Source organism: Myotis daubentonii, chromosome 13 (assembly GCF_963259705.1).
Source record: "Myotis daubentonii chromosome 13, mMyoDau2.1, whole genome shotgun sequence".
In the NCBI taxonomy this organism is placed as follows: domain Eukaryota; kingdom Metazoa; phylum Chordata; class Mammalia; order Chiroptera; family Vespertilionidae; genus Myotis; species Myotis daubentonii.
The window spans coordinates 64,081,859-64,096,366 of record NC_081852.1 but is presented as its reverse complement, the minus strand read 5'-3'; the positions used below and the strand labels follow the sequence as shown (position 1 = coordinate 64,096,366).

At 63.5% G+C, this 14,508-nt stretch overlaps 1 protein-coding gene and 1 long non-coding RNA gene across 10 annotated transcripts in view; one reads left to right on the top strand and one right to left on the bottom strand.

Annotated features, from left to right (window-relative positions):
* LOC132214495 (uncharacterized) overlaps window positions 1–14,508 on the top strand; it is a 385,317-nt gene that overhangs the window by 220,651 nt on the left and 150,158 nt on the right. The window lies entirely within an intron of this gene.
* FGFR2 (fibroblast growth factor receptor 2) overlaps window positions 1–14,508 on the bottom strand; it is a 73,643-nt gene that overhangs the window by 12,643 nt on the left and 46,492 nt on the right. For 3 of the 9 annotated variants that reach the window (XM_059661837.1, XM_059661841.1, XM_059661843.1), the window contains 4 exons: window positions 11,484–11,674; window positions 10,150–10,297; window positions 6,296–6,498; window positions 649–800 (listed from right to left, as the gene is read on the bottom strand). In XM_059661837.1, coding sequence (XP_059517820.1) covers window positions 649–800; window positions 6,296–6,498; window positions 10,150–10,297; window positions 11,484–11,674 — 694 coding nt within the window. Of the gene's footprint in view, window positions 1–648; window positions 801–6,295; window positions 6,499–8,617; window positions 8,763–10,149; window positions 10,298–11,483; window positions 11,675–14,508 lie in introns of all 9 variants that reach the window. The other 6 variants (XM_059661838.1, XM_059661842.1, XM_059661844.1 and 3 more) reach the window with 3 other exon arrangements.

Here is a 14,508-nt window from a genome sequence, read left to right as displayed (position 1 = left end):
GCCCGAAGGGGCACTAACCCCCAGAAGCAGTAACACTGGACAACGCCGCCTTTCCTTTTTAATCCTCCCCCGAGAACATGTTTCCATTGATATAGCGAGAGTGGAAGCGGGAGGGAAAGACAGAGAGAAATAGCGATGTCCTGCAGCTCCCCAACCAGGGCCCGGGCCGGGGATGTGCCCGCAACCATGGTAGGTGCCCTGACCGCAATCGAACCCGGGACCCTGCAGTCTGCAGGCCAACGCTCTATCCACCGAGCCACACCAGCCAGGGCTGGATAAAGATTCTTAAGACAACATATTCGACACCCAAAGACGTGGACCACAGAGTAGCAGGTTCCATAACCGGAGGGCAGAACAGAGGACTTCTTCCTGGACGGGCACTCCCGCTCCTGCTGCACTGGACGGGGACTGAACTGTCCGGCGAGTTAATAAGAAAAAGAAAAGGCTGATGACGAGGCACCAGCTCGCGTGGGGACCAGCCTGGCCGAGTGGCTCCTCAGAACCACAACCTCACTCACTCCTGCCGGCGTCGCGACTGCAAGACCATGCAAGTGAGGGTCACGCAAAGGCCGTGTCCACCCAGCACCCCACTCCTTCCCAAGCCTCCGTCCAGCCTCCGTCCAGCGGACGTGCCCCCGAGGTACTCACTTGTCTCTCGGGAACTCCCACTTGGGGTCCTCGGGCAGCTCGTACTCCGAGACGCCCGCCAGCATGGGGGTGTCCGCCGCGGACGACAGGCGGGTGGTGATCCGCACCAGGGGGGTGTTGGAGTTCATGGAGGAGCTGGACTCGGCCGACACCTGGATACAAAACCCAGAGACACAGGTGTAACCCTGGCCCCCCCTGAGGGGGCGGGGGGCCGGCCAGAGCCCAGCCGGACCGTCAGCCCTCAGGAAGGAAGGCACGAGGGGCTGGACACGGTCACTCCTTCAAGACCCAAACCACCGACTCAACGCCCTGCCCTCCCGCCTACGGGGGCCTAAATCGCATCCGAGTCCTGTGTCCCTAAGGCAGGTGCCACACGTGGGTGCGCATGCTGCTCCAAACACGCCTGTCCTGCCCTCACCCCAGGACAGTCACCGAGGACGGAGACAGCCCCACGGACGTCACTGCTCCGGGATCGCCTGCCCCGGGCCCCAGGACCGCTCTCCCCGCAGCCCAGCCCAGACCAGGGGTCAACGTGGTGCTTCGGACAGTCAGCTCTTGGATGGGTTTTGTGTCGTTGACATGTCATGCCGTGCCCTGGCCGGTGTGGCTCAGTGGATAGAGCGTCGGCCTGCAGGCCGCAGGGTCCCGGGTTCGATTCCGGTCAGGGGATGTACCTGTTGCAGGCTCCTCCCTGGCCTGGGCCCCGGTCCGGTGTGGGCAGGAGGCAACTCATCAATGTGTTTCTCTCACATCCACGTTCCTCTCTGCCTTCCCCTCTCTTCCTCTCTCTCTAAAGATCAGTGGGAAAACACCCTCGGGTGAGGATTAACAGAAAAAGAAAGAAAAATGTCAAGCGAGCGAACATCCCGGAACTGGCTCGAGGGAGGATCTGAACCTGAAAGGCTTCCCAGCAGCGCCAGGGCCTTTACTCAAGGTCACCTTGGGCCCAGGCGGGAAGGGGTAGGGGGGAGGGCGCTGCTCCCCCCCAGTCCTGGGAACGCCCAGGCCTTCCATCAAGGGAAAATCGAGGGCCTCTTGTCAACTCCGGTTTCAGAAACTAGAGCCTTGAAGACGTGGGACGAAGAGTCAGGAGAAAGAGAAACACACCTTTACCCACAATCACCTGGGAAGGCCCCTCGCCGACCCTCACCCGTGTCGGCCGCGGCTGAAAACCGCTCGTTTCGTAAACACAGCCCTTCCCCGAGCTGGGCTCCACGAGGGTCCGTGCACGGCCCCCTGAAGGCCCCCTCTGGGGACCACACACCCTCGCCTGGTCCAATCGTGCCCGCCCACCCCCCACTCCCCACCGTCAGCCACGACCAAGGCTTTGGCCAAGACAGTGGGACCACGGGGTCCAACGTGACCCGGCAGAGCAGCTCCCCGCCCACCTCGTCCTGCCCCCGGCACACCTGCCCGGGTCGGCCGTCCTCCCGCTGTGCCCACCAACCCCGTCCAAGCCAAGGAGCAAAGGCGGGGCCAGGAAGCGAACTGATGGCCAAGTGCCACAGTGGACAGAGCGCCGGACTGTGGACGGAAGAGCCCAGTTCCATTCCCCCAGGGGCACACTTGGCTGCAGGCTCGATCCCTGGCCCAGGTCGGGGTGCGTGCAGGGGGCAGCCAACCGCGTTGGAGGAGGATTAGGAGTTGAGGGCGGGCGGAGCATGCCTCCTCCAGGCCGTTTACGTGTCGTCGCCAGGCCCACTTCTCTCGAGAAACCCCCGAACCCGGAGACGGATCTGGCCGCGTCGGGGGGTCGCTTCTTTCCTTCTTGGCCCCAAAGCACCTCCTCCTGTCAGGCGCCCGGCCAACCGCAGGGCTTCCTGTGTGTCTCACTGAGAAGATGCCCTTGAAGGTGGCGACTACGTTACTCATAAACAGCAACGCTGACACGCTAACACGCTCACACACGCCTTCCCACACGGACCCTGCGGCGCAGGCGTGTGAGCTGCGCGTCCACGGCCCCCCTTCCCGGGATCTCTCCGCCATAAATCAGGCTTTTAACGAAATGCGCTTTCTGTGTATTTCCTGAGCCCATATGGGGGATTAAGCAAGGAAGTGGGGTTCTTTTCTTCTCTCTTTAAAGGGCCACCAAGACACTGTGTTATATCTCCTTCTACCGGGTTAGAAGGGGCGGCCGGCGGGCACCTCACAGGGCACAGAGCGGAGATGCCAGGGCGCGGGGGGTGGGGGGGATGTCTGTGTGTTTATTCCTGAGGACGCAACACCCCCGGCCACACAGGCCCCCGAGACCCTGGCTCGGGCCGAGAATCTCCGTTCGCCACCCAGAGCGTGCGGCCTCCCAGAGGCCGAGGGGACACGGCCAAACGGGCGGAGGGCGCGGCGCCCGCACGGGAGGGCAGGTTTCCCGCGAAGCCGCCCGGCCACTCGCTGCCCAAGTGCCTCTGCACCCAGAGCTTCCGTGGCCGGGGGGGGGGGGGGGGGCCGGGCGTCCAGGGTGAGGCTTCGGGGTGAGTGAGTGAGTGAGTGAAGGTCCGACCACGTGCAGCCGCCAATGGGAAGTGACCGCTCTGCCCGGCCGTGAATGACGCCCGGCGGGAAGAGGCCCCACCCTGCATGCGGCGTCCCACCGACCGGACGGACACGCCCCGGCCACGGTCCCAGCTTCGAGGCGGCAGTGGGCCTGGAGCCCTGGCGGCTCGGCTCCGTGGACAGAGCGCCGGCCGCGGCCGGAAGGGCCCGTCGGGCGTCTGAAAGGCTCCTGGGAAGTAAACGCTGGCCCAGCGTTCCCTCCTGGCACCGGGGGAAAAGGCTGACATGTCCGACGAGTGTCAGTGCGTCCAGGACAGGCTGGTGACCGTCAAGCGGGAAACTGGACAGGACCAAGGAGGAGCGTCTCCTATTCTAACAACTGCCAGCGCTGAGCTCAGGGTGCGTGGGGGGAGGGGCGGGGGCGGGCCAAGCAGGTAAGTTCAGGCTCCACCGGGAAAGGGAGGGCACCCTGTGGGGAGGGGGAGGGGGAGGGGGGAGGGGCAAAGGCAGCCTGACAGGCGGCCTCGGAACTGCCCAGCGACAGGCTGTCCGCAGGCATCCGGTTACAGGCTCACCTGCCCAGGTGAAGGCACGCCTGGCATCCCGGTGGAATTTTCTCTTTCATCGACGCATCTGCCAGCCTCTCTGGGGCCTTCTTTCCGGCTCCAGACCAACAACCTCGGTCCCAGGCGCCTGACAGGCACACACCCCCGCCACCCCCCGCGGGCAGAGCTCAGGGACCAGCGCTCCTCGCCAGGAACCGAGCCGCCCCGCGGACGGCCGCGAGGGGCTGAGCGGGCAACATGCCCCCAAACCAGTGAGTCTCCCCGACATTTATCCTCCGGGGACCGGCACTTGCCCGCCTTCCTCTGCTTTCTTATCCGGACTCCCCGACCTACACAACCCCGGTGACCCCATTTCAAATGGACCCTCCACCGCCCGTCGCCTCAGGGCCAGTGGGAAGGCGACAGGCCGCATCCTACCCGGGGGTGAGACCAGGCACTCGGAGACCAGGCACTCGGAGACCAGAAGAAAAGAGGAAGGAGGGAGGGAGAGGGCGGGGGAGGGGCCCTGGGGGGGGCAGGGGGCGGGGAGGGCCCCGTAGGTGGAGACGGACCGAAGGAAGGCCAGCGGCCAGTGGCGAGAAATGAAGCCGACAGCTAGGGTCCAGTCGGGGTGGAAGGGCGTCTGCCCCTTCACAGGAAGTAAAACATTTGCAGAAAAAAGATGATGAAAGAGTTACGGGCGATGGCTGAGCGGCACCGAACGACAGGAGCCCTCCGGGGGGGGTGCCCGTTAGAAAAGGGGGGCGCCCGTTAGAAAAGGGGGGCCCGGCAGCGCGGCTCAGGGTGGAGCATCGACCTGTGAACCAGGAGGTCAGGGTGCGATGCCGGTTCGATTCCCGTCAGGGCACAGGCCCGGGTGGGGGCTCGATCCCCCGTGTGGGGCGTGCAGGAGGCAGCCGATCCGTGACTCTCTCTCATCCTGGATGTTTCTCTCTCTCTTCCTCTCTCTTCCTCCCTGACATCAATAAAAATATATTTTTAAAAAAATAAAGAAAAGGAGAAGAGAGGTGGGAGCACCACCCTGTCACCTGCCTAAGCCCAGCCTCTCCTGCTGACGGCGCAGGAACAGCGCAGAGGGCGGGGGAGGGGAGGGGAGGGGAGGGGAGGGGGATGGGGAGGAGGAGGGGGGCCCCTGAAGGGCACTGGCCAGCAGTCCTGAGGGCTGAGCACTCCCTGCGAGTCGGTGCTGCCGTGGCCGTGGCCGTGGCCGGAGACGGCAGAGGTGTCACTGAGAACAACGCCTTCTCAGGGGCCCAGCAGACGCACAGCAGACGCCTGGCTCCACTCCCGGCCTCGACGAGCCCCCCGTGACCTCTGTGACCTCTGCCAACACACCCTGACCCAGGGCCAGGGCACGGGCCACGTGACTCGTTTCAAAAACAATTACCTTTATTGGAACCAAGTTCCAAATGATTCAGGAAACACTGTGCACGGACATCTGTCCGCCCGCCCGCCTCTCGGACACGGAGGAAGAGGTGAGGGCTGCCTGTCCCCAGGGCAGAGGTCCCGCCCGGCCCCACCTCCACCCTCTCCCCAGAGCAGCACTAGGCCCACCAGGGCTCGGCCAGCACACGGGCCACTGACACCCCCGCACGTGGTGACCGTGGTGCCTGTTCAGCATAGAGACCACGCGAGCCCCAAACCCACGGCCACACCCTGACCGACTCGTCACCACACACACACACACACACACACACACACACGCGCGCGCGCGCACACACACACACACACACACACACACACGCGCGCGCGCGCACACACACGCATACACACGATTCTATTTTAAGCATCGGAGCAGCGGAGCCAAAGCTCCGTCTGGAGAGAGATCAGGGCCGGTTTGAATCAAGCCGTAGCTCAACTGCACCTCAGGGACCCAGGTTTCTGACCTCAATTCAGAGAAATCAGTCCAGTCCCGGCCGGTGTGGCTCAGTGGATAGAGCGCCGGCCTGCGGACCCAAGGGTCCCGGGTTCGATTCCTGTCCAGGGCACGCGCTTCGGTTGCAGGCTCCTCCCCGGCCGGGCCCTGGTCGGGCTGCGTGCAGGAGGCAGCCCACCAACGTGTCCCTCACATCGAGGTCTCTGTCTCTCCCCCTCTCTCCCTCTCTCTCTAAAATCAATGGAAAAATATCCTCGGGGGAGGATTCAAAAATAAACTAAGTTGACGGGAACGACAGTCCCTCCCTTTCCAACCAGTGGCGTTAGCCTGTCTCCCCCGCCCCCACCTCACCCCCCAAAAAAGCAAGAGCATTCGATCACAGGGACAAAGTGGCCCGAGCCTCAAAGAGACGCCACCGAGTGTCATCAAACTCGCAGCCCTGCCCCCCGCACCCCCCTGCCCCGGTGCCCCTCGTCCTGCTGATGAGCTCCGCGAGCCTCGCCCTCTCGCGCTCACTTGCCCTGGGAGCTCGACGCCATGGACCCATCGGACGCGTCGGGGTCCACCTCTCCGCGCTCCCCACACTGACTGGACGGCCGCAGGCCGACCGCTCGCACTGGGAGCCCCTGGGAGCTGGGGCGTCGGGCGGAGGGGAAGGGAGGCCGAGGAGCGGGCTGGGCGCGCAGTAGGTTCTGCAAACTCTCCATCTACTTTCTGTTACCTGTCTGCGCAGGGGGATGCGCTTGGAGAGCTTGTGCACGGCGGGCGGGCTGCTGAAGTCCGGCTTCTTGGCCGAGGCCTTCATGCGGCACACGACGACCGTCACCACCATGCAGGCGATGAGGAACACGCCGACGCAGTAGATGGCGATCTCCAGGTAGTCGGGGGCCGCGGGCAGCTCCTTCTCCCGCACGGGCGCTGGGCGGGCGCGGGAGGGGGTAAGCAGGCGCAGTTAGGAGCTGGACGGAGGCGTCCGGGCACAGCTGGAGGCAGCGGGCATTCACAGGACGGGCCTCCCGATGGAGCCCTGCGCCTGCCACGCCCCTCGCTCTGCCACCAGGGCCCGGGCGCCACTCCTCCCTGCCACCCAGCGGCCGAGGGCCGGCTGCCACCTTGCACGGAGGGCAGGCTGGGCTCTGAGACCTGGCACATTGGGGCAGAGCAGGCCGGGCCCCCGCACCCACAGGAAGGGCTGTGCTCCGTGGGCTCCCCATGCAGACCGAGTCCTCAGACACGGACGAGGCCCACTGGGTGTCTGCAGGGACCGTGCCCGTCTGAGGTGGGCGAGCTCACCCACAGGGAGGTGGGGAGGGGGCTCAGATGCGCCCAGGTCCGTGCGAAACGGAGTAGAGACGCACCGGGCAGGCTGGCCGGCCCCAAAAGGGGTCCAATTCCTTAGCGCAGCGCCGCTCGCTATGCTACTCGAGAAGCAAATGCGTTTAACGCGCAGGCGGGCTGGCTGCTGACGGAGAAGCATCGTCTGCGTGCCACAAACGGTCTCGGTGATGGTCCTTAATCAATCACCAACACAATTCTTTTGCCCTAGGGAGCTGGCTCCGTGAATAGAGCGTCGGCCTGTGGACCAAAGGGTCCCGGGTTCGATTCCGGTCAAGGGAATGTACCTCAGGTGCAGGCTCCTCCCCGGCCTGGGCCCTGGTCAGGGGGCGTGCAGGAGGCAACCCACCAACGTGACATCGATGCTTCTCCCTGTCTTTCTCTCTCTCTTCCGCTCTCTCTGAAAACCAATGGGAAAATATCCTCAGGTGAGGATTCACACATCAAAATAATAGCAAGGGTCACAACACCCATGACCGTGTTTCGTGTATCTGGTTATACCGATACATCACTACAGCTTTTAAAGGAAAAACAGAAGTGGTATTGCGTGTGCGTCCACGTGTAATTACTCGGGTGAGCACGTTCTGTGTCCGTTCCAATAGCGTGTGCTGCCTCCTCGGGCCTCGATGGCTGACCTACGAGCAGGGATCTGCACAGCGCTGTCCTGGGCCGCGCTCTCGGTTAGTGCTCCGCGCTGCGGGGCAGGCTGGTTAGGGCGGGCCCACCGGGCGCCCGTGGCGCACAGGGCGGCGAGGACAAGCAATCTCGATGCCCGAGGCCTCGCTGCTCGCAGCAAATGCTCAGAGCAGGTTCCCGGTGCCAGGGGGCATGAGTGCAGTGGTATGACTTGAAGCTCACACGTTCTCATCAGAAAAACGCTCGCAAGACAGTCAACACTCAGCCGCACAGCGTCACGTGGAGCGCTCCCCTCCCTCTACCGGGTGTGGCACGGGCATGCAGGCGGCACCGTAGGCCGACGAGGAGGCACTGGCCACGTCGTGGAACGCAGGCCAGCAGCGCAGTCACCACGGAAAGGACAGGAGCGGGCGGGGACTCTAGCTCGTCTGACCCGACAGACACTGGGCTCACAGGGTCAGACGGCAGCGAGGAGGCAGCTGACGGGGCAGAAGCAGCATCGAGCGAGAGGCAAGCGCATGCTCCGCGGGGAAGGCAGGCGGAAAGCCCCTCCCAGGGTCACATGCAGGGAGCCACCGAGCCCCGAGGCGGGCGCCACACCGCTTCTGTGCACCCACACGCGGGCGCCTGGCCCGGACGCCGCGACACCCGCCGTCTGTCCACGTCTCGTTGAAAAGGGAGCGTGGGGCCAACGTACAGAGCAGAATGGAGTTTAAAATGAGAAAAGCAAACGACTCTGGGTGCCACCAAGTGACTTCCACGCCTTAAGGGACGCGGGGAGGGGGCGACTTTCCACGTCGACTCCGTGACCCACGGAGAACGTGAGGTCCCCTGGGGGGCGGGAGACGCATCACGTGACCGTGCACGTGCGGGTGGGGCCTCACTGGACGTGACTTTCCCAGGCCACGGCTTCTATGGGGGGGGGTCGTGGACATTCTCCAAGTCTTTCTGCAAAGACGCAAGGGGCCGTTTCTGAGGACAGAAGCGTGTTGACTCCAGAGCACCCAACCAGGAAGGGGGCCCACGCCCAGGACACCCAGTCGAGGCGGGAGCAGGCGGTATGTACCTGGCAGGACTGTCAACCATGCAGAGTGAAAGGAGATGCCGATAGAGTTACCCGCCAAGCACGTGTACTCCCCCGCATCCTCAAAAGTTACATTCCGAATATAGAGCACCTCAATCTCCTTGTCCGTGGTGTTAACCCCGGCGGCCTAGAAGACAGGGAGCGAGAGAGAAGGTAGACGACACAGGACCGGGGTGGAGGGGCCTGGGCCCGGAGGCGGCGCGCGGGCCCGGCGGGGCGGCCGTGCGGGGTCCGGCTGCAGCCCGTCCACAGAGCCCACGACCAGAGACAGCGACAGGAGCGGCACCGCGCAGGCCCGTCACCACACCAGCGTCACCCCCGGAGGTGCCCGCAGACACACGGACACAGCAGCCCACGGGCGCGCTCCTGGCTCGGCTCCGCTTGGGGGGGGAGGGGTCCCCACACGTGTGCACCCCGCGTCCACCTGGGGCTTCCTTCTGTGGGCTGCGGACTCCCGCCTCGAGGAGAGGGTGGGCCTGCCTCGATGGCTGGGGTGCAGAGCGGAACTCCACAGGCACGTCCAAGGGGACGCCTCGCACGTCCTTCCGGCCCCTGGGGACCAGCCAGAGGTCACCCGGCTGCCAGGCTCGGTCACTGGGACGCGAGTCAACCGCCTTGACCTCCACGGCGTGGAAACGAAATGGAAGGAAAAGCTCCATCTTGGCAGCAGAACAACTGGGCTTTTTTGCTCCCTTTTTTAACTACGCATTTGAATGTGAGTCATGGCGGACGACAGAAGCCACCTGCTGCCTTCAGGAGCTCCCCAGGACATTCACTAAGGGGCTGCCTCTGGTCGGGGACAGCAAGGTCCAGGGCACCGAGGTCAGGACACCGAGGTCCAGGGCACCGAGGTCAGGACAATAAGGTCCAGGGCACCGAGGTCAGGACACCGAGGTCCAGGGCACCGAGGTCAGGACACCGAGGTCCAGGGCACCGAGGTCAGGACAATAAGGTCCAGGGCGCCGAGGTCAGAACAAGGTCAGGACAAGGTCAGGACAATAAGGTCCAGGACACCAAGGTCAGGCTACGAGGTCAAGGGCAGCATCTCACAAGATCAGTTATGCAACCAAGGAAATGATGCCGGTCGGACAGACGACACCGAGCCCATATTTCTCTAAAGATCGGAGGCCGGAGGAGGTGTGACTTCAGTGGATCCGCGATGCCACGCCATCCACGGGCACCCAGGTACGCGTCTCAAACGGCGTGTACGTGCCGCGATGAGGGGGTCTGTGCAGCCTAAACACGATGCCCCAGAAGAAATGAACGATTTAAAAACCGGGGTGGGGGGGCCTTCGGAAGGAGCCAGAGCGGGCGCCGCGAGCACCGTGGGCGCGTTCCATGGCTGCCGGCACCCGCCGGCCGCGTCACCCAAGAAAGACGGTTATGGACACCCCAAGGCCACAGAGGATCGATCCTAGAAGCTGCCTGCAGGCTCCCAAAGCACCAAGTCCTTTCAGCGTCTACATCCGCCTTCTTCAAACACAAACAGGGAAGGAAACCAGAAGCGTCGTTACCTTGCTGCTTGGGCAGGACCGTGAGCCAGGCGGACTGGTTGGCCTGCCCTATGTAATTGGAGACCTTACACACATACTCCCCCGCGTCCGCCTCCGTCACATTGAACAGAGCCAGCACCTCTGCATTGGAGCTATTTATCCCCGAGTGCTGGAACAGACAGAGAACAGCGTCGGCCGGGCCCGCGTCCGCCTCCCGCCCGGCCACAGCCTCCGGCGGCGCCGCCACCGCGGGGCCGGGCCTCGGAGAACAGCGCCGTCCACGGCGGGCGACGGGAGAGGGGCCCGCTGCAGAGGGCGACGCCCGGGGGGCCCCGTTTCCCAGCTCTCTGAGCCTGAGTGGTCTCCGCTGGAGAGGGCACCCGGGGGTGCAGTTCTCGGGGGACCCCGCTGTGGCCTTATCTGCGAGCAGCTCCGTGCGGGAGAGGACGGGGGCCAGGCTTAGGGCGCCGCCCGCCCCAAGAGCAGGAGGACCGACAGCATCGAGAGGCCGATGCAGCCGCGGGGACTGTGGGGAGCAGGCCGAAGCACAGGGAGAAAGGGCCCCACATTTCGTGGGCGCAGAACCGGCTTCTACGGTTCACTGTCTGCCCGGCTGGTGTGGCTCGGTGGATGGCGCATTGGCCTGCGGACTGAAGGGTCCCGGGTTCGGTTCCAGTCCAGGGCACAGGCCCGGGGTTGGGGCTTGATCCCCAGGGTGGGGCGTGCAGGAGGCAGCCGATCCATGATTCTCTCTCATTATTGATGGTTCTCTCTCTCCCGCTCTCCTTTCCTCTCTGAAATCAATAAAAATATATTTAAAAAATAAAATAAAATAAAATATAAAGTTTACTGTCTAAACCGCATGCGAATGAATTTCCACAGCAAAGGGGTCTTTCTAAGGAGAAGCTAAATGGTCTCTGAAAGGTGGCTGCGAACACGGGACCCCAATGTCACATGAAAAGAAAACATCAGCGTAACAGTAACATGGGTCCCACCCCCAGGGGTTAAAAAGCTCTTTCTGGCGACCGCTCCCCCCCCTCCCGCCCCCCCCCACCTACTCGGTGCAGCCGCCCTGCACGGGGATGATCTCGGGGTCCCCACCCTTACCGACGGGCAGCTGAGCTGAAACGTCTCCCCAAAGACCTCAGGCCAATAAATGACTGAACTTCTCTGACTCCCACTCCAGGGGTCCCCCCGCCCCCCAATCCCTTCTGGTTTTGACTAGGGAGCTAATTCCCCAACACTCTCTGTACTGGCCCGACAGGAGAATCGTCTCTCAAATTCAACAGGAAGCCCAAGCACCGTGGCCGGGCCCGTGGGGGCCGTGGGGCGGCTCCGGCCGCGGGAGTCCTCACCTTCAGCACCCTGAGGTAGGGCAGCCCGTCCGGCCCGTACTTGCTGCCGTTCTTCTCCACGTGCTTGATCCACTGGATGTGGGGCTGGGCGTCGCTGTACACTTTGCAGACGAACTCCACGTCGCCCCCGACCACCGTGGAGGCGTTGGCGGGCAGCCCGGCCTGGAGGATGGGCCGGTGCGGGGACCGCTCTGGCGGGGGGGGGGGGGGGCGATGGGAGGGGAGAGACGGGTAAGTAAGCTGTGCTGCCCAGAGGCTGCCTGTGAACTGCAGCCAGAAAGGTCTCACGTCTGCTGGCCGAGTCCCGGGAAATCACAGGGCCGCCCAACCCTGAACAAAAGGGGCTTCACAGGGCGCGGCGAGAGGGCGGCCCGTGCAAAGGAGACGCGCTCAGAGCACGGAGAACAGAGCTCCTTGGGCGGAAGGCTGTTGGCTGTCCGCGGCCACCCAAGGAACAAGGGGCAGCGTTTACCGTGACGACGAGAGGCGCCCGGCCAGGGCACAGGTACCCGCCCCCCATGCCACGGGGCAATGTCAGACGCGCACCTGTCCCGTCACCCCGATTCTGAAATGGCCCCAGACCCGGGGTCGCCCCACACACTCCGAGACGCTCTGAGAAGACCGTCCTCGCTTGTTTTTAAAGAAAACAAACAAAAAGCTAAAGCCCAGAGTCACGGCCACACTGAAGGCACGAGTGGTGTTCTCTCTCGGCGCTGGAACGTCCTCCGTTCGCACCCTTTTATCCCTCCAGCCACTTCCTTGGTAAACATGAGGTGCTGCTGTGTCCGAGGGCCGGTGCGCAGGAAGTACTAGATGGCGAACCTCTGACGCGCGAACGCATTGTTTTGGTTGATTTTTCTTTGTTCAACGGCATTTAAATACATAAAACAAATATCAAAAATACAAGTCTTTGTTTTACTGTGGTTGCAAAGATCAAAACATTTCTATGTGTGACCCGGCACCAGAGTTCAGTTAGGGTTTTTCAAAACGCTGGCACGCCGAGGTCAGAAGGTTGGCCGTCACTGCCCCGCGCCCTGGCTCACTCAGAGGTGGCACCGGGAAACAGCACACCGTGAAGAGACACCAGCGCCACGGCCGGGCAGGGCTTACACTGTCTTTCTTATTTATTTTCTTGTAAAAATATCTTTTTATCGATTTCAGAGAGAGGGAGGGAGAGGGAGAAAGAGAGGGGATCATCAGTGATGAGAGAGAATCACGGGTCGGCCGCCTCCCGCACGCCCCCCACGGGGGATGGAGCCCACAACCCGGGCCTGTGCCCCGACCGGAATGGAACCCTGACCTCCTGGTTCCCAGGTGGATGCTCAGCCCCTGAGCCGCGCCGGCCGGGCTGGACTGTCTGAAAAGAGGCCCCATCGGGGGGGGGGGGGGCTGGCAGCTGCTCCCATCTCCCCTGCCTCACGTCTCTAGGGGAAAGGTGATCAACAAGGACACCCCTCCTGTCTCGGGCCTGGAGAGCCCCCTCTCCCACTCAGAGGTGGGTGAGCATCTGAACACAAGGGTCCCCAAGAAGCGGTGACAGACCCGCCGGCTGGGAGCCTTGGCCACAGGCACTGGGATGACAAACTCACTGGACCTCCCTCCGTGAGGGAGGCCACCACACACCCAGCCCCACTGTCCGCAGGTACTGCCCCCTCCACCCACCCCACCCCACCCCCCGCCGCCTGCAGGGACCAGCCGCCCCTGCCTCCCTCCCCCCAGGGGGGCACCCTGTCTCCAACCGCCACTCACACAGTTGCCGCGGGACAGGAGATCCCGCCCGGGGCCTCCCCAGGCGTCAGGGCCCTGGGCCCGGCTGGGAGCAGACATTAGAACGAGAGGGATCTCAGCCTCTCCCTCTGAGCCGTTCTGATTAAAATGTCATTGAGTGGAGGCTGCTGGACAAGAGCAAGTTGATGTGACTGCCTAAGCCTGTTGCTAGTGTTTAAAAACTTTTTAAAAAGCCGGCCAGTGTTGCTCAGTGGTGGAGCGTCGACCCAGAAACCAGGAGGTCGCCGGCTCGATTCCCGGCCGGGGCACAGGCCCGGGTTGCGGGATTGGCGCCCAGTGTGGTGTGTGCAGGAGGCAGCCGGTCCATGATGTTTCTCTCTCATGGATGTTTCTCTCTCTCTCTCCCTCTCCCTTCCTCTCTCTCTAAAAAAATCCATAAAAACTATTTACAAACAAATAAATAAAAACCTGAAAAAAAGAAAAAAGAAAGTGCACGAGAGGTTCCCCTGAGCACACGCGTGCCAGGACCTGCCAGCGTTTCCCCGTGAAATGAAACAGGCTGCTGAGCCCCCCAAGAAGTCACTCATTTGCCCCAAAATCATCCCCCAGACAGGCTGCGCTGAGGACCCAGAAGACGAGGCTCCTAAACCGGGGGGGCGGCAGGTTGCAAAGCTGGGAGCCCCTCCAGCACCCGCAGACACCCTCCCGCTCTGGCCAACGGCGTCGCGGTGGAGGTGACCGGTGGTGGTGGTGGTGGTGAGCCTCCCGGGCAGGCCTGGCAGCGGCTGGCGCCACGGGGACCCGCTCACGGCTGGCGGGGGTGGAGGTCGGGGAACCCCGACCCGGCCCGGCCCCAGAGCTACGTCCACGCACGCCCACCTCCGGGCTGGAGACGGCCAGCCGAGCGTAAACCCACCTCCTCGCACCTGTCGCCTGTGGGGCGGTGGCCTCCCTCCCTCCCACCGAGACGTGCGAGGGGCTCGGTTTTCCACCTCTGCGCCCTGTTTGGGTGTTTGAGGGCCAATGTTTACCGCGGCCCTAAACACTGACGCTGAGACACAAAGGGACTCTAAAGTCTTACACGTCCGTCAGCCAGGTCAGCGGAACCTCAACCCCCTCGTCTCCCTTACACACGCTTTTTCTCATAAATCTTTTCACAAGCAAACATTGTGCGCGGCGCCCGGCCCCGGGCCGGGAACAATGGGCGCTTTCACGGGCCCGGCACCCCCGGCCGCGCCAGGCCGCGGCGGGCGCTGACTCACCGGGCAGCCGGCAGGCCCGCGCCAGGCCCGGTGCT